This window comes from Phalacrocorax carbo, chromosome 2 (assembly GCF_963921805.1).
Source record: "Phalacrocorax carbo chromosome 2, bPhaCar2.1, whole genome shotgun sequence".
In the NCBI taxonomy this organism is placed as follows: domain Eukaryota; kingdom Metazoa; phylum Chordata; class Aves; order Suliformes; family Phalacrocoracidae; genus Phalacrocorax; species Phalacrocorax carbo.
Genome location: NC_087514.1, coordinates 84,381,210 through 84,401,088, shown reverse-complemented (window position 1 = coordinate 84,401,088; position 19,879 = coordinate 84,381,210). Strand labels below are relative to the sequence as shown.

The 19,879-nt window shown below is 37.5% G+C and overlaps 1 protein-coding gene across 1 annotated transcript in view; it reads left to right on the top strand.

Moving 5' to 3' along the window:
• The window catches only part of CDH18 (cadherin 18), a 206,140-nt gene that overhangs the window by 12,562 nt on the left and 173,699 nt on the right, over positions 1-19,879 (top strand). The window contains exon 2 of the mRNA XM_064443422.1: positions 7,953-8,433. Coding sequence (XP_064299492.1) covers positions 8,206-8,433 — 228 coding nt within the window. The 5' untranslated portion in view covers positions 7,953-8,205. The remainder of the gene's footprint in view (positions 1-7,952; positions 8,434-19,879) is intronic.

Here is a 19,879-nt window from a genome sequence, read left to right as displayed (position 1 = left end):
ATTGGTTTGTAGTGTTTAATAGTTTCCTGTACCCTTTCATTAATACAAGAATGCTTTCTAATAACCCCCTTCAATGTATTTTCTAAAATCAATGAGTCTTTTAAATCATCTCTACAGTTAACCACTCACTGGAGCCGTTTATTGCTAAAGGCAGCATAGCAGATCACAGCTCGTCTTGCACATCATCTAACCAAAGCATCAATTAGATATACATTTAAAAATCCTGTTATGACAGGCTTGAATTCCATAGCAGTTATAATGTATTTCCAGCATACCAGTGCAGGTGAGGATCTAACGTGACGTGCCTGTTTGTATCTTGGCTATGAAGTCCTCTTTTCTGATGGGAATTTCAAGGGCTGATAGGGTTTTGTTACAGGGCATAGGTGGTTTCTGTGTAAAAATTGATTTATTTCTAAGTAAAGGACTGGACATCCCCCTTTTTTTAAAACAAAAATTGTTGTTGCTAAAACCCAAATCACTCCTCTTTGAAAAGCGTTTTTTAAAAATAGCTGAAGAGGTTATCTTTATTTTAGTATCATGTTGGGTGTCAGTGTGCCTTTATTTAGGCCATGTGGTATCAATCTCCTTTGCCATAGAATGTGCTCCATTAGTTACCTAGCTGTAATGTGGCTAATTTTTACTCCTTGCGAGTGGTGCCTCAGTTGATGCTATCCATTAAGAAATCCATTAAAGTTTGCGTTTAGTGATTAGCTACACACAGGACCAGAAGAGAATACCTTGATCACTAGTCCACATTGCTTTTTATAAATTCCTTGAACTCCTATTAAAGCTGCTATTTTAAGACCTTGGTACAAGACAGTCTTGGCAGTCTTGTTTATTAAAAAAAAAACAAAAAAGCAATGATAAAGCAGGTGCCAGCCCAGTAACTATTCAGGAGTTTCTTTTGCCACAAGCAACATAAATAGCCACAAGAAACATTCAAAAGGTTTCAATCTCCTAATGCTGTTTCAGCTTTTCACACTCTTTGGTCATCCTCATGGTGCTGTTAGGTAGGGTTCCAGTGGGGTTTTGTCCTCTGGGGAGGCCCTTCTAGATACAACACATGACTAATCTACTTTAGCCTAGGTGTTATCAGGGAGCAGTTCTGCCCAGGGCTGCTTGCACTAGCTCAGCATTTCTGTTCTCCTTTAATTGCAGGTGCTGCTAGGCTCTCCTTCCAACTTTCTTCATAATAAAATGTGAATTCCAGTTCACATGCCTCTTCTATAAATAATCTCAAAAGTTTTTATTCATACCATGTCTATTCTGTTTTATGACTCCAGCTAGTTTAAATGATGCAGCCTATTTTAGCCAGCTAGGTAACTCTAAGGCATGTTAAGCTAACAGGGAATCTGGATTCTGAACTGCTTTAATATTAGAGATAAAAGTCAAGGCAAAATGAAAATGAACTTCATTCCAGTCAACGCCAGCTAATTGTTAGGGCTGCAGCCAGGATTTTAAAGGAAAGTTTTGAATTTTTTTTTTTTAATTCCATCTTGACAAAATAGTCAGAACTAAAAAAGAAAACTAGAAATGTCAGTCTGTTAATGCCGGGTGAAAAGTCGTCTCTGGTCTTATCTTCCTTTTTCAGTCTCAAGACATTATTAACGTAATATAATACATTTACAAAGGAAAAGATCAAACTCATCTGTTGTGCTAAAAATAGTGTCCATACTTGTGCTGTGTTGAAGTTTTAGGTATGCCCTGTCTAAAATCAAACCTATAATGCAAGTAGGAACAAACCACAAACTGTTTCAGTTCAGCCTCTGAAATCCAAATTAGTTTGAAACTAAGAACATATTCAGTAGTTGTTAGCCCAAAGAGATGGCTAAGCCATATTTTTTTTGTGATCTTCACAGAACAATAATAGCATATTGGTTTCTATGACTTAGAAGCTACTGAAATTTTACAGTGTCCCTAAAACAAGAAATGTCAATTAATAAAAATCCAGCTATAAACCTCAGGAAGTATATCACTGAGGGTAAAAGGAATATTTAGAAATAATATCTGTCTTGAGTGGAGGAAGAATTGTGGGAGACAAAGAGACATTCTTAGATTTAAGAAGTAGTCTGCATTATGAGCATTTAGGAAGAAATCTTATGTGATACAAACTGCAGATTTAATAAAGGCTTCTGACATTGTCTCTGCGGGTGTCCGAGCCAGTAGGAAGAACGGAACTTCATGAGTAGGGACTGTTTGCCTTATGTCTGTCAGTCAGGATACTATTGAAAAATTTATCACACATTCCTATCAGAAATAAGTTGATTAGTTGAAAACAATTTAATGCTAACGCTGCAGCTAAATGCTACTGTTAACTTCAAAAAAATCACGTGGGGAGAGTAATTGGTTAATCCCTGGGCAATGACTAATTTTGGGCGTCTAACGACAACATTAGGGCATGTAAAACCCACATTGTGCTGTCAGATTGTCTTTCTGTTATGTAGTATAATAATTTCCTTGCCAGTGGACCAGCTTGCTTTCCCAAATGAAGGATTTGTGTCTGGAGTTTCGCTTTCACTGTTTTATGATGCCCAAAACTGTGTTATTTCCCCTTCCTTAATAATATCCCAGGATACAGCAGCTGCTGTTGTTTGTGTCTTCCTTGGCTTTTGGTATGACTCTTGCTTTCTTTGAGGGGTAGGAGGTAAAGGGGGAGAAGAAAGAAAAAGGAGGGCATTTCTTTTCCTTGCATTGATTTGTATTTGGGGAGTATCATCAAGAGTGGTGTACTCATCTAAGTAATTAATGTTACATAATATGTTTCTCTGATTGTAAATTGTACCTAAGAATATCATGGCTTATCACGCATCCTGCATAGGAACCTGTAATCACTAAACCTATGCAGTTCTCCTAATATTGTTATATTACTTTATGCTGTTGGAATATTTTTTTTTTTCTGAATCAAATGTGCCATCAGTTGACTTTATCTGTGAGTTGTATGTGAAAATGTGGAATTTAGAAGAAGAGCTTTTTGGGTATGGAAGGACAAAAGCATAAAGAAATAAATACCAGGTTTGCACTTCCCCTGGCAAATTCAGCATGCCATTCCACAAATATATATATTGGCTGTGGAATTTTGTGTCATGATTTTTGTTTTCAGTTAATGTTTTATTTATGTTAACTGTCCTTCTCTTGAACTGAATTAACTGGGTTTCTTATATTTCATAGAAATTGTAGTGCTGGTTTTTTTACACACATGCTTGCAAGTCTGAGAGAAAAATAATCTCTGACAGCTTCACATATTAGTTTTCAGAGCTTCAGCTGTTTGCACTTGAACTTTCCATTTTGCTTCTCTATCTTGATTTTTTTTAAGTGATTTTTCAGTGTCTTTGTTGTACCTTATTCTAAATTTTCTTGGTATTTATCTTTTTATAATGTCTGATAGCTTGTCAGTTTTGGATCTCTTTTTATTTTCTCACTTTTTCCACCCATACATTTCTTCCTACAACGGAATTTCTGTTGCCTTATATGAAAAAACAATCTTTATTTTTCACAGAGGCTTTCTTTTGTGGATATTTCTATTTATTTTGTGAAAGGGAGTTTATGTAACATAATTTTCTAGGTGAAATAACAGTCAGTTCTAGACTGGCATAGACACTTTTTGGTTTTTGGTGATTAGAAGTAGTCTTTACTAAAAGACTGTGTGTGTGCAAGCGATGTCCAACAAATAACACCCCTCAACACTGTACACCCATCAGCTGGGTTTGTTGGTTTAAAGGGATGAGTAGGGAGGCAGCCAATGCTCTTTTCTCTCTGTTTCTTTAGGAAATTGATTGAGTTCCAGCATTACAAAGATTAGCTTTCAGAACAGTAATATATATAAATTTAGCAATGATTTGGGAGTTCCATATCTCATGCAGTTATCTTACAAATTAAAGAAAATTCCCTTACACTATTGAAGTAAAAAAGTAGTTCAGTTTCCCATTTCTAGAAGATCTGTCACTACAGAGTTACAGTGTCAAAACATTTGTAGTTACTGAAGTGACTACTAAACTATTTTAAGAACATTTTTTTAATTACTTTTTTCCTTAGTTTTCAGTCTCATACACATAGCTGCAACATAACTACAACAAAGGGGCAAGACAACGGCATGTAATACTGTTCTTAAATGCTTTCCAAAACAGTTTTGATGCTACTTCTGCCAGATTGACTAGCGTGTGCAGAAGGCACTGTTAGAAAGCACTGATGATTATATACTGTGTCTGTATCGCACAGGCTCAGGAAAAACTGGGTGCCTCATTTTTTCATCTAAAGTCCTATAGCTCTGCTTTACCACACTTGGGAAAAGAGAATAGAGATCAACTATAGATGAACCATTTCCCTTCATCTACCTAGAAATTTCACTTTTTTCTGCCTATTACTAGAGGTCCACAGGAGTACTGTATATTCTCTTGGGAATCTATCAACCTCTTCTTCAGAAAACGGTAAAAGAAAAAATAACACCTGTTTTTTCTTTCTGACACTGGCCCATGATTCTGTCTTTAGTCTCCAGGTCAATACACCATTTCAGCAGTGCTGAAGGATATAACATTGGCAACAGAATAAGCACAGGCAACGCAGGAAGAAATAAATATTTTCCTGCCTGATTATTTATATCTAAATAATGCTGTTGATCTGAAGCTGGTTGGATTTTGGTAACTGAAGAATTTGTCCTGACAGGAGGGAATTCTAGAGGGCAGAGTGCAGTGGAAGAAGTCAGAAAGTATGCGAGAAGTGCAATTTATTGCAAGTTCCATAACTAATTATCACTCCATCACCATGGGACTGAAAAGGGTCCCTGAGGGATGTGATAAAACATGGGTAGAGCTGTGCTGAATGCGCATCTGCAGAACTGAATATGTGTTCAGTTTGATTATGTGAGATGGGGGGCTCTCACATTCAGGAAGAATCTAAGTCTCTGCTATGAAGGATGCGTCTCCTCATGATGGTGAAGCATGCACATTCTGCATCACTGTGCTCATACTGGTTTCCTGGGAATTCATTACAGTGACTTGCTGCCACACTAAGCAGTAACTGCCCTGCTGTAGTGATTTCCAGCATTGCTGGTGGAACTTTCCCACCTCATCTTATTTAATTATTTATTTTAACTTTAACTCTCTGACAGTCTCTTGAGATACACAACTCATTTTCATGAGGGCTCCCAGGAGACAGCAATAACACAAGTCTACTCTGCAGTCGCATACATCATTATAACAAAAACTGTAAAGCAGAACACTTAATCTGAAGCTGCAGACAAGAGCACTGAGCAGTCAGCATCTCAGTACGTTAGCTTAAGGCAACAATTTAAGGGATTTCAGAAAGTTCAGTCCTTTTTTCTTAGTCACTCACAGTTCAGATTAATCTATTCTTTCCTTTACTGTCTCTTCTGTGTTAACCATTCAAGGTCTTTCCCTCTGTACTTCCCCTTATAGACAAACTTCGCTGTCTTCATGGCAGGGTTGAGGGGTTTTTTTGGTGGTGGGGCAGGTTTTAGTGAACGTTTACGTTAGACCTTTAGTAGGAGGGTGCTGAGTATGTAAGAACAAGAACCTTTGTAGTGAACATTAATTAGGCTTTGGTTTTATAGATGTTTACAGAAGTGAAAACACTTCAAAGAATCTTCACTAAAAATCCTTCCACTTTTCATTGTTGAATTTGTTGTGATGGAAACGATTCTCTCTAGGCTTCCCACACAGTTCAGGAACACTTGAGGCCCAAATTTCTAAGCATGATTATAACAGGAAGCAGATGCCGTTGTAATTTTTCTATCGTTGTTGTTGTTGTTATTATTGACAACATTTGTTCAGAATAAAGAATTTTAAAACTTTAATTTTGGGGGCAGGTGTTTAACAGTTAATCCCTGAATTGAGTTAAATAGCATAGTGGTTTTGGCAAAATGTAAATTTAATGCCTCCTAGATAATGTTAATGCTAAGAAGAATAGATATTTTTGAGGTGAAGAAGCCCTTCATATTTTACCACTTTTTTCTCTTATTTGTTCTAGGTCATACAGCCAGACTGTAAATAACATAGTTTACAGGCTCCATCTTGTTTGTTTTTTTTTTACCTATCCTTGACTTCTGAGAGTTGCGGGAGAAAGGAAGTTCTAGATAGTAAATCTTGATTTGTTGGTATCTTCTGCACTCATTTATATTTACTCTTTTATAAGGCAAGAGCTTTCCACCACCACCATCCCCACAGTTTTTATGAAGAAAAGTTCTGTAATAATGATTTCAAATACATTTTAAATGTGCCATTCTGAGAAGTCTCAATGCACTTTATATACCTTTTTAAACTTATTATGCACTGCTTACAGTCTTATGAACTGCTCCCAGGCATTTCCCAAGATGGAAACAAGGGAAAGAAAAATAATACTTGAATGGATAAAACTGCAGCCTTATCATTTTGTGAGGTACTGCTTAATTTTAATGTACATCTGAAGTATGACAATGACTAATCTATTTAAATAGCTCATCTGTAAATATAGAATCCTTTAGAAGGAAATTGCATGCCTCAAGGCAAAAACTGATTTCTAGCAAGAATCAGGAAAGAATGGAAAAAGGCAAAGAAACCAAGGAAGAAGAGTATATCGTTAGAAACAAATGTGAGACTCAGAACATCTGGATTCTGTCCCTGGTATAACTTACACTTCATATAACATTTAGCTGTGAAAAATTCCTATCACATTAGTACTTAAAGAATGTACTAATACATCATGTTGTATGAATCTGTTCTGAGATGGGAAGTGAGGCTTTTAAGAGATCAGTGGCTTGGTCTTTGTAGGGGTTGAGAGGAGATTCTGTTGATATGGAAATAAGAAGCAGGGTAATACTAAGTGTCTAAAAATTTATTTCTTCAGTGGCAAAGACCATACAGTTTCTTTCTGAACTGTCCAGCTGCAAGAGGCTGAAGTTCTTCCTTTACTTCAGCATAACCCACTGTCCTGAACTGAGTAATAGCAATAGAAAAGATGTCCTTTCTGAGTGGTCTTGAAGTGTGCTTCCATTATTCTGATGAGAAACTGTACTTAGATGAATGCAGAAAAAAATATGGTTGGGCTCCTGGTACTATTATCGGTGTGAAAGAAGCATAAGGTAAAAAAATCTGCAGCCAAAGGACAGCTGATGAGCTTCCTTCCACTATAGTATTTTTCCATCTGATTTCTAATTTCTTATTTGGTTCTTATGTAGAGTTACTTTATTTCTTTCAAGGTACTTTGCTTTAAGCGCTACATCAACTTCCCTGCGCATTTTCACTTTTTACTATTGTGGTATAAAAGGTTACATTTTCCTTTTTGAAGTTGAGAAAAAATTATATGCTTTTATTAATATAATTTTAAAATTAAAATAATATTAAAATAAAATCATCTAAACAACAGTACCTGAACTTTCTGTCAGTATAAAATAATGCTGTGAGGTTCCAGTATAATATGGGTTGGAATTTATATAAAGCACAGGGGGTAAAGGTGCACATTTTGGCTGGAAGTTCCTGTCAGTGTCCTCTAATATTGACTCAGAATCCTCAAAGCCCATTTGGAAGGCTTTCTTTCAAAACCCATCATAGCCTTGGTATTTTTCACCATGTTGGATCTCTGTGTGGTGTACAGAAGATGAAGAACTCATGCGAAATTAATTACCAATCACTATCTATCTAATGACACTGTAGCAGTGATTTTATGTTACTGCCAGACCAGGTCAGTGATTTGCAGGTAAAGGCCAAAGGAACTGTCCTGAATCATCTAGTTTTTAATAATGTAGATGTTTTCATAGCTTGGAAGAGCCATGCCAATTCATAAGGTATTTTAATAAAAACAATCTAAAAACACTTTTACGGGAAGGACTGAAAAGAAATTTTGGTTACAATAGAGTCTTTGAGAGACTCGTTAGTACAGCTTTGAGTGTAATCTAAGGTCAGAAGCCTGAAAATTGCTGGTTTTAGTGATGAGTAAGTGGCTTTCTTTTCTTTTCCTATTAGATAGAAAATGGTCGGCTGTGGAACTCTATTGTGAAGACCTCAGAAGAAATATCAGTTTTTCCAGTCAGCTTTTCATAATGTAAATATAATTTGAGCTTTCCCAAATGGGCAGCTAAACCATGAACAAGCAGAAAAACCCATTTTGGACTGTATTTCTGAACCAGGCTTCACCTTCTGTCTCGGGAACTTATTAAAGGATTACAGCTGAAAAAGACAAGAGAAAGAAAACCTTGAACAGGAAGCTTATCCTACAATGAGAATTACAAGTACATCTTGTATCTGCCCAGTCCTAGTTTGTCTCTGTTTTGTGCAGAGGTGTTATGGAGCTGCTCACCATGGCTCCATCAAGGTGACTAGAAATCAAACCAAACACGTAGAAGGCGAAACAGAAGTGCATCATCGTCCCAAGCGTGGATGGGTGTGGAATCAGTTCTTTGTTTTAGAAGAACACATGGGACCAGATCCTCAGTATGTAGGAAAGGTAAGGTTGTTGTCTTCTTTTGGTTTTGTTTTTCCCATCCCCTGAAATGTGGCGTTGATAGGGGGAAACCAGAGACCTCCCTAGATGGCATCTCCTTTTTTAAAGGAGGACACCTCTTGGATTGCTACATACATGCACAGTGAACTTGCCAGTTGTCCATGTATACTTTCTGTGTTACTAGAAAGAGAAAAGATAAGTAAAAGTAAATAGGATGAAGATATTAAATTATGATAAAATAGTGTTTCTTCTGAGCTCAGGTAAACACAGAGTGAGTGCAGCTGAACCTCTTACATCAGATTCCATAGAACCGCAAATGCATGGGGCTTAAATATGTCACTGCTAAAGACTCTTTCAGACGGTTTCAGAATAAGATTCAGTTCTACTTCAGGGAATATTATAAATACAGTCTAGGCTCCATAGGCTATTCATACCACTCTGAGGGTAGGGTGGAAAAGTACTCCTCCAAAGGGAAATCCTCTGTGACTTTCTTCATAAAAACAGGCAGGAGGTGTTACAGTTTCTCAGAAGCCTGTGAGAACAAGCCCTGCATTTATGTTTTGACATATATAGTGAGCTTCCCGTGTAAAGTTCATGCTGATGCAGTTGTAGGCTGGCCAACGGAAGTCTGGTTTATCATGTGTAATGTTCTCTGTGTAGCTTGGGTTTTAAATTTGCATTAAAATAACACAAAACTGTATATATAGCTTTATTGCAAGATTTATGACAGATGGAGCTTTTCTCACTCTGAATACTGTCTTTCAGCGTTATGATAGAAATTTTTGTTATGAAATCTAGATGAATCTTAATTTCTGTAATGAAAGTGGAGAAAGGTGCTGAATATGAGGGGAGAAGAAAGATGGTTAATGGGGATGAGGGCATAGAAAATAAATTATTTCATTTGAGTTTGCCATCAAGTTGGGAATCCTGAAAATTATCTTAAAGTATGAAAAATATCCAAGGAAACCAGTAGCTTCTGAAATCACAGATGTCTGGTAGCAAGGGCTTTCAAATTTGAACAGTATCATCTGAACTAAAAATAGCAAGTGGAGCATCTGTATTTAAGATACTGTTAACACAAAGACCCAAAAAGAACTATTTAGTTATGCCAACCTTAGTAAAATACCAAGTATTTCAGCATACTGAAAATTGTTGAGATTTGTGCAGGAAATGTACACTAGGGAAGGACTTTCTAAATAGAGATAGTGGGTTGCATTGAAATAAAAGCTTTTAAAATGGGCAAAGGGATGAGGAGGAATTCTTCCAGACCCATTTTAGAGTGATTATCATTTTCATGAATCATTTTGAATAGAAGAAAAATTTTGCAAACATGTTGCTGATGCAAAGCTATGCAGAAGAATCAAAACATTGTCTGGAAAGAGCTAGATATCATGAATAAGATTTGGATATGGAGATACAGAGTAAACCTCAGGAACACAATGTGATAAGCCTCTTACAGAACAGTATCATGTTACACACTACTGTTTTGTCAGATATAAGTGACAGAGAAAGATAAAGATCTGGTCACCAGATCAGTTATTGCTTCTACTGTCATGATCCTAAGCTGCAAAAGCTGAGATAATCAAAACAGGGATAAAGTGGTATTGAGCCGTTATGAAAAATGATGTTAACCTGTTTACTGCTCTGATTACTTTTGGCCAAGAACAATGAATTTACATAGAAGCTATAGAGAGAAAATGGAATTCTGTGTTTGGCATGGTGGTGGAGAATGAAATATGTTTGTCTCATTATTCCTGCAGATAATAATGGAAAGCATGTTTATTCTGTAAATACACTTCAGAAGAAACCACAAGGGAAGGGAAGAGCTATTTAAGTTGATTCAGCTTTTACTTGAAAAAAATGAGGTTTTGCTGGCTATGAGCTAATTGAGAGTGGAAATAAGGAAAAAAAAGTGAGATTCTGAAAGAATCTACTAATAGGAAGAGTGGAAGCAAAAATCTGAAGGGGTTTCAAAGTAAAACATGCTTGTCTGTATGAAATAATTTATAGAATGATTGCATCAAAGAAGAGGTCTGGATTCAGTGAACTAAAGGATGGTCCCTTTCAATTTTTTGTTCCTATGATAGCATTACATATTTTCTTTCATCTTCTGACCACTCTATTAATGCTACATTTATGGAGATCAATGAATAGGATTTCTTGTAAACCTTCATGGTCAGAATGTGACTACATGCCTTGTTTGAGGACATTTCTTTGTCTCTACTTAACATGTTTTTCCCCCTTTTCCTCAAAGAATTCCCTATGGTGTTCATGACTTTCTACTCTGAATACGTCACAACATTAGTTAGCTCATCTTTGCAGAAGCTTTGTGAGACTGAGGAGCATCTCTATTTCCAGTCACGAGTGGTGTTCCCCAGGGCTCAGTGTTGGGGCTGGTCCTGTTCAATATCTTCATTGATGATCTGGATGAGGGGATTGAGTGAACCCTCAGTAAGTTTGCAGATGACACCAAGCTGGGTGGAAGTGTTGACCTGCTGGAGGGCAGGAAGGCCCTACAGAGAGACCTGGACAGGCTGGATCGTTGGGCCGGAGCTTCAACAAGGCCAAGTGCCAGGTCCTGCACTTGGGTCACAACAACCCCATGCAATGCTACAGGCTTGGGGAAGAGTGGCTGGAGAGCTGCCCAGCAGAGAAGGACCTGGGGGTGTTAGCTGTCAGCCACCTGAACATGAGCCAGCAGTGTGTCCAGGCGGCCAAGAAGGCCAATGGCATCCTGGCTTGTATCAGGAATAGTGTGGCCAGCAGGAGCAGGGAGGTGATAGTGCCCCTGTACTCGGCACTGGTGAGGCCAGGCCGCACCTCGACTACTGTGTTCAGTTTTGGGCCCCTCACTACAAGAAGGACACTGAGGTGCTGGAGTGTGTCCAAAGAAGGTCAACGAAGTTGGTGAAGGGTCTAGAGAACAAATCTTATGAGGAGCAGCTGAGGGAACTGGGGTTGTTTAGTCTGGAGAAGAGGAGGCTGAGGGGAGACCTTATCGCTCTCTACAACTACCTGAAAGGAGGTTGTAGCGAGGTGGGGGTCGGACTCTTCGCCCTAGTAACAAGCAATAGGGCGAGAGGAAATGGCCTCAGGCTGCGCCAGGGGAAGTGTAGGTTGGATATTAGGAAAAAATTCTTCACCAAAAGGGTTGTCAGGGATTGGAACAGGCTGCCCAGGGAGGTGGTTGAGTCTCCATCCCTGGAGGTATTTAAAAAAAGGGTAGACGTGGTGCTTGAGGATATGGTTTAGTGGTGGACTTGGCAGTGATAGATTAGCGGTTGGACTCGATGACCTTAAGGGTCTTTTCCAACCTTAACGATTCTATGATTCTATTTTTCCATTTTTTGTGATGGTTCTGATGACCTGATTTACTGCAAAGATCAATCATATTAGCTCAGGAATATATTTTTTATTCAGAAAAAAGAGTCAGGCTGAGACTGATGTAATATTAGTAATTAGGAAAATTTCAGTAGTGGTCATTGTGGAGGAGTTGCTTTTCATTTTGAAAAATAGATGTTTTACTGATGTTGCGTTTAATTGTACACACCTCATCAAAGTCTCGTTCTACATGCCTTTAATATGGCAAGAGGTTTTAATGCAAAGCCCCTCAGTTTATGAAGGAAGGCTCTGTGAGCAGTGCCCTTTAATCCCAGGCTTCTGTTCGGTGGCAGCATGCTATCAATTCTGTCAATTATTAATTCTGTAGCCTACTCTGCTTCACTGGTGAGAGTTTTGCCATTTGATATCTGTCCTTTCACATTTTTCACACCCAATTTGGGAGTAACATCACAGAAAGCAGAGTCATTATGTACAATGCTGTTATAATAATTACAGTCATTGTCATGGAAATACACACTGAGGACAGGAATAGGGTAGGCCTGCAATGAAACTGGTAAGGTTTCTCATTCTTATAGTGAAATGACTGTCAAGAGGATGGATTAATTTACTGTCATCATATGTTATACAGCAAGTATTAGGACAACAAGTCATCGTTATATTTTAATATCAAGCATATCCCCATTCTTCAGTCATTATTTATTTTCTCTACAAAAATGTCATTTGGAGACTGGAAATCTGTATAAAATTAATCCATATTGGCTGTACTCAGAAGGCTTTTATAGGAATATGGCAAAACACAGGTCCTGGAAAAATGAAGTTGTGGTAGAAATGAGAAATGATCCTTCTGTAGATGTTAAGTATTTTCTGTGTTTCTGGGATGATTGAACTGGTTCCCTGCTGTAGCACTTGGGGTACGTCTTCAATGTTTCAGGGTTTGTTTTCCTGAATGAACAACTCCAAAAACACTTCTGTATTAAGAAAGGTATCTTTAAGGAATTTAAAACCACGGTGACTTCTTTTTTCTAAAATGATGAATTGTTTGGGAAGGGTTTCTTGAAAACTTCCCAATGATCAATAGTATCTAACAATGTTAGTTCTGACAGACTGCTCATCTGTGGGTGCGCGTGCAACGGAGAAACCATGGAAATTTGGTTACGTGGGAACAAATATCCTTGTCTCATATAAGCAGCCTGAATCCACACAACTGAGCTTTCAGCTTCTTGTCTTTTGCATCTCTCTGATGCAAACTATTCTAATGAAAACAGCTGTGAGCACTGAAAGGGGCAGGGCTAGTGAATGCACCATGGCCTAGTGAGGAGTCGGGTACCGACTGCAGCAGCTCAAAAGAATGGAGATTCTCCTGAGGAAATCTAGAAAAACTTGTGCTGCAGGGCTGCAAGCTTTAACATTTCTGAGCTGCCACGGCTGATACAGTTTGCATTTCTCTTTCATTTTCTTCATGTTTCCACATTAGATAATTCATATGTCAGGATATGGAAAACAACAAGTAAAGAATTTTAGGAAAGAAGAGAAAGAGAGTTTAGTCCGTAACATTCTTCATTTTGAACCTTCACACCTCTTTGTCTCCAGGTCTGCTCATTCTGATATTTCTTAGAAGTGAGCTGCACTGGAAGAAGGTCATAACTACACATTCACTGTCCTTTTTACTTTGGAGAGAGAAGTAAATGCGCAGTGGTAATGAGAAGATCAGTGTCGGTTTGATGCTGAGTACATCATGCTATTAGAGGGAATAGCAGAGGAATGTAATGAACAAGACTGACGCTTGATTTCTCTGTGGACCCTTTGGATCTCTGTAACACCAAACGTACATCTTAATCCACTTCAGGTGTCCTCTGAAGGGTAAATAGGAATGGCTTTTCAGGTATTCAACTCTGTGTTGGTTTTCAACTGCTTTTTTCTTCCCAAATTTGGGGGGTAAGGGGAGTGATGCTTTACTTAGTTCTTGTATCTTTACCTGTAATTCAAAAACACTTTCAGATATGTGTTGATGGGGAAGATAAGGCACTATGGAACAGTTGGAAATGAGTGTGAATACAGGAAAGGAAAGAGCAAAGTAACAGCTTTTAAAATGTCCTGAAATGATTGTACTGAAAGTTAGATTAGGAAAGAAATCCCAGGTGTTATACTGGATTTTCAAGGTAGTGAATCTATTAATTTGTTATTTTACTCTTGAAAATAGAAATAAGCATAATGGACTTGTCATTCAAAATTCTTTTTCCAACGTAATATGGTGACAAGTCATTGCAATAAATTATTTCTAATACAGGAGAGTGAATCTAATCTTCCCTGATCATATCAAGACAATTTCACATCTCAGAATTAATGGCAGAAGGGGGAAATATGTATACTTTAGAATAAGTGCTAAGGAAGAAACAAAAATGGAGTTTTACAATTAAAAAGCTTTTATTCAATGTTAGAGGCTTACATAAAAAAAGCATATCACATTTCAGCATTTTAAACATAACCAAACAGTTCCAAAATTTATTCTCATACAAAAAATGCTTTGCTTTTCTGATAAAGAAAATGAAAAGGAAAGTGTAGATGTTATAGTCCAAAGATTTTGCACATGGCTTGTTAGCCATTTTCATGCCTTTGTAAGAAGGTGTGCAAGTGGCATAATCAGCATCTAGAATAATGCATCTCATTTTCTAACTTTTAGGATGCTAGTTTCACAAATAATATATTTAGATAAAATAATTTTACTTATAGCTAGTGAAAACATGGTAGAAAAAACAATCTAAATATGCAAGCACAGAATTTTCTGTTCTTTTGTGGACTTTGGTTGCTTCTTTAAAATTTTATACTAGACTAGACCTATGTAGAAAATAATGTAAAAAGAAAAGGAGAGGGATTTTGGCTCAGCAAGCTTTAAAATCACATATCTCATGTGTCTAGTGTGAAAGAGATTAACTTTTTAATTCTTCCAGGGATCTTAGAAAAGGGGAAGGCCAACATTGAATTAATACATGTAATATTTGAGCATGGATTTTACCTTCACAATTTTTAATTCAATGTAAGACTGAGATGTCTCCAGCTTCTTCCAAAGGACCCCTTAGCAAATCCATGAAAGATTGAGATTATAGATATTTGCAATGAAAAAGTAGAGGCTTGTGTTTTTAATAGAACCCTCTTAATTTAAAAAATTTTGCTTTTACAGTTTCTCCATAGGTCACTAACCTCAGATTTTGCAGTACTTTCTATTTACTTCTGTCTTTATGGTTTTCTGCTCTCTGATTACTCAAAAGCATCTTCTTCCCTGTTACAGCATTTTCATTGCATTAGGTCACTAACCTCAGATTTTACAGTACTTTTTATCTATTTTGATCTTTATGCTTTTCTACTCTCTGATTACTCAGGTCCTAATTCTTGTCACCCTTACTGTTGCTAAATAACATTTTGATTCAGTGCCATTGAAGCTGATGGAAATCGACACTGATCATATAGGGCAGTGTCTATTTCTTTATTCTCCTATCTGTCTCCCACTGTTGCTCAGAGAGCAGCCTTACCAAGAAGCAAGGAAATGTGCCTTCTCCATCTTAACTGCTGTCATCAAATCTGAGGTCAGTATTGCACAACATTATATGATCCTATATCATGTTAGCCGTCTCATTTTCTATTTTATTTTTACAGAAAGCTAATTCAAGACTGATGCCAACCCAAGAGCTTTTCAAAATAAAAATGTGCACGCGTATTTGCTTTTTTTTGAGTTCTGCTGGCACAGACAGCCCCCTTTGCCACCTCCATGCCGATAGTAACCCAGCTTTATTCAACAACTGTTATTTGGCTTCTTTTTGAGAGGTTGAAGGCACATTATTCAAGTTCTACAAGTCATAGAATGCTGTGGACCTTTAGGTTTTATTTATTATTTTTAAAGTGGAATCTCTAAACAATCAAAGGTTATTTGGGCAAAAATCAAACTCAAGGGTAGAGAGTGCTTTTATCAGCCTGATCAATCTGCCTTTCCTCCAGTGTGTTCAGCCATATCTGAGGTTTCCTGAAGCATAGTACTTGCATTTAAATCCTTTGACACAAGATGGCTGTGTACAGACTGACAAGGGCATTTTGACTCGACAGACCAACCAAACAAACAGAAAAGCATGAACACATTGAAGTTCAGTCTTAGTCCAAAGACATGGGATAAAATGTTTACCCAGTTTAACTTCATTTAAGTCAATGTGGAATTGCACCAGTAAGAAACTTGGTCTTTTACGTCAAAACAGCAGCATCGACTCTTAACATGTCAAAGTAATAACTGTTTTTGTGAGGAAGCTTTATACAGTCTGTCAGTTCTATATTGCAAAACATCAGTTTGCTGTGTGGAGACTGTTATTTCAATTAATGGTTCAAAATAATTTTGTCAAGGTGATCTAATCTTCCCCACGATTCTTGTGGACTGAAAAAGTCTCTACAAAACTTGAGCCCTTTTTTTTTATATTCTTTACTTCTTAGCCTTTCATGATTTTGACACACTGGCAGCTGAAGTTGTGGCTTTTACATGTTCTTTACACTGAACGACTGTTGATTAAACCAGTGTCTTTTAGGTGGAACTGCCATTTCTCATTTAAATGTTTTAGCAATGAATTTTATGGGGAAAGCCAGCCTTGTTGCTGCCTAAGCTATTTAAATTTTTCATTTATTAAATGGTACTGCCTTTAAAAACTAGGGCAGAAGCTGCATGTTGCTGAAGCTGGCTGTTGTTCTTAGGGTGCATGCTTCTTTGTATGTTAGTAGTTTTTTTGTTGTTGACCAACTGCAAACCACGCTTTTACAGGATTCTTTGACTAGAAGGTCGGTGAAGACAATAAGAAAAACTATGCCATTGGCAAAATTAAATTAATCTAGCTCCGTGGTGGTGAGGAATATGATGCTTATATTTTAAATATCCACACTTTTCTGTTAATTAAATGACTGGAAAGGTTCCAGGGAAGAGAATTGAGACAATCTTATTGATTTGTCATGTCTATGTGAAACAAACATGCTAATCTTTATCTCTAAAAATCCTGGTTCTTGATACAGAAACTCTGTGACATTAATTACTCTATTGACATTCTGTATCATTCCAAGGATTTCTACTGATTACCAGGTGCTTTCTTCACATTAGGTTTTTGAAATGTCAAAAATTAGGAAATACCTGCAGTGTGGACAGGCTTAATCTTGTGGCACACACAGACCATGCATATCAAAAATCATAGAGGGGTACAGGTGTGGGATAGTATGACTTTAAATTCACTTTATTAAGAAATTAATCCATTACAGCTGTGGTGTATCCCAAAGATTTTTTACACACCCCTTTTAGTTTTAAAAGCAGATAACAGTGTTACATGCAGTCAAAGGAAGATGAGTACCTTTGGGCTAGAAGTTGAAGTAACTGAATTTGTGTCTGAAGTGAATACTAAATAGGAATTTTAAGCTGTGCTTCTGTATAATACTTAGGTTAATTTGCAATGTGTACTATGTAAAGTATCTAGTACTTGGTTGTAGAAGCCAGACATTTTATTGGTTTAATACTACTTTTCCTGGCTGTCATAGTGACCTTTACAAAACATACCAAGTTGTGGCCCTTTCATGGAGCTGTTTTGAAGTGAGGGCAGCTTCTCTTACTGAGGGGCTCCATCCAGTTCATGGAAAATATATGACCAAGGTTTTATTCTCTATGTAGTCTTAAATGGAATTTTAATAAGTATTAGTATAATATGTTCTCATCTCTGTACTATGAATCACGTTGTGTATAGCAGGAAGATGACTGCGTCAGGGTGCGGGTGCCCCAATGCCAGTGGCAGCAGCAAGCAATGGGGCGGCCGGGGCGGCCCCGCGCCGGACACAGCCGGTTCCAGCCGGCTCCGAGGGCGCCACCGCAGGGCCCGGCCGAGCCCCTCAGCCCCGGGCGGGCACGGCCGGGGCACGGAGGGAGGCAGGGACGGGGGGCAAAGGGCTGCCCGGCAGCCGGGGCTGAGGGAAGGGGGGTGAGGAAGAGCCCCGCCAGCCCCAAGGACTCTGTATCCATAGCATCTGTGAACCATTATATCAAAATTATGTAAAATGTCAAATTACTTAGTTTCTGTATTTAAAAAAAAACAAACAAAACAAAACCAAACACAAAAGAGGTGTTTCGTCAGTTGCATCTGTAAGATGTAACAATGAGGAAACAAAGACAATTCTGCATCCTTTCGTATTTATCTTGAACTTGGAAACTTCATTTTGAAGGATGTTTGCCAGCTAATCTTAAATCAATAAGTGATGAACCTGAAGATATGCTGATAAACTCACAGTGTGAATTAGCGTGTCAATTACTTCTCAAGTACCTTCTCAACCTTGTTTAAGGGAGGTGCTCATTCATGTTCATTGCCTGTGTAACTTTTCACACCCATATGCCTTCTTGTCTTTTTAAAGATGCTGCTGCATCATTTGGCTATTCAGTATATTTTATCAACTCATTCGAGGTGTATTCATAAAATGAAATGTTAGCTGGACTTCTACTTAGCTTGTTTACACAATGACAGGAACACTTCTGTTGAATGACTGAAACTCTAGGTTAAATAATCCTGCTTACTGTATATCAAGCTACAAAGACTGAAAATAGTACAGGAAGTCAAACATGCTAATTAAGCAAATAGAATGCACACCACCACAGTTAGGTATTTTCTTATTTTTTCATCTAGAAGGATGTGACAAGTGAAACCATGCAGAACATGCTTTAGCAGGAAAATATCTTTTTCTAAGGTGAAGATGGCTGTAAAAGAATAGGGATTTCAGGGATTTCAGGTCTAGCAGCTTATTAATTCATGTCAAAATGTCTGAAAAAAAGGTGAGTATGAGACTGCAGTATTCTTAGACTCATAGTGGGGTTTGCAAAGGGTTATTTGCGTGGTGTATTCTGTACGGCACTAAAGGTAATGACTTATATTGGTTGATTTTGAATGTATTGCCTTCTCAGCAATTGCTTCTTTGTCTTATTAGGTACTTTGCCTACATGTCCTCTTTCAGTTGTTGTGGCAAAATCATGTATAATGCTCAAATTGTATTTGTTTGTGTTCTAGAACACATGCACATTTTTTAATGGCAAAATTTGTCAGACAATAAGAAGTAAAGCAGGAGATCTAATGTTTAAATGTAAAACTTCTCTGTAGTTCCTAATTATATAGCACTTACATGGTCAATGAAACTAAAATCAGTTTTCAGACAACCACCTTTGTAAATATTTATTTTCTAAAATACTTTTTTTTTTTCCTAATTGTAGTGGGAAAAGACCAGCCTGTAAAAACATGAAAGCAGTATTCCAGATTTTCTTCTTACTTTCTTCTGCTTATCAGGATTAGCTCTGGTTGGTTCTTGACAAGCAGTTGGTTTTCATTTAAATAGTTATTCCCATAAGTTTAGCAGCTGCAACGTAAACAACATATTTTAAATAACAGTGAAAAGAACACAGACCCCTTTGTTTGAAAAAAAAAGTGCAGAGGTGGTATCTGCATTCAGATTATGCGCAATGTTTTACAACTGAGAACCTGAGCAGAGGTAAATCTGTATGTCTGGGGTTAGAACAGAATACTTTAAACGTAGTCTCTGTATTCCTATGATCTTGGGTCCATTTGCTAAAGAGTCTATTCCCTCCAGAATTTAGACGAGGTTTTTTAAAAGACAGGTTTCCGGTACAGAGCTGTTCAAGACAGGAGATAGGACAGTTGCAAAGATATCTCTCTGCAGAAAGGTATTATTAAAGGGCGTGGGGACTAAGCTCACCTGAAGAGCTTGTTCTAAGCCTATTACTCAAGAGCAATAGTGTAGCTGTCCTGTATGTTGAACATTTGTATCAAATCTTAATTTTTCCTCTTACAATAGTTTGAAATATTCCATTAGGTTACAAACGAACAAAAATCCCAATCATCAGGGTTAATAGTTTGTACTCATAAATTTACACTTGGTTTAGTGTAGAATTAATTTCTGTGGCATGGGGTATTGGTACGTCCTTGTCTGTTTTGTTGTCAGATATGTGTAACCTTAACTCTTGCGGAAATGTATTTGTTTTGTTATCTTCCAATGAATTAGCATACTTGATACTTAAAGTATCGGTGTAAATAATACAGCTTTT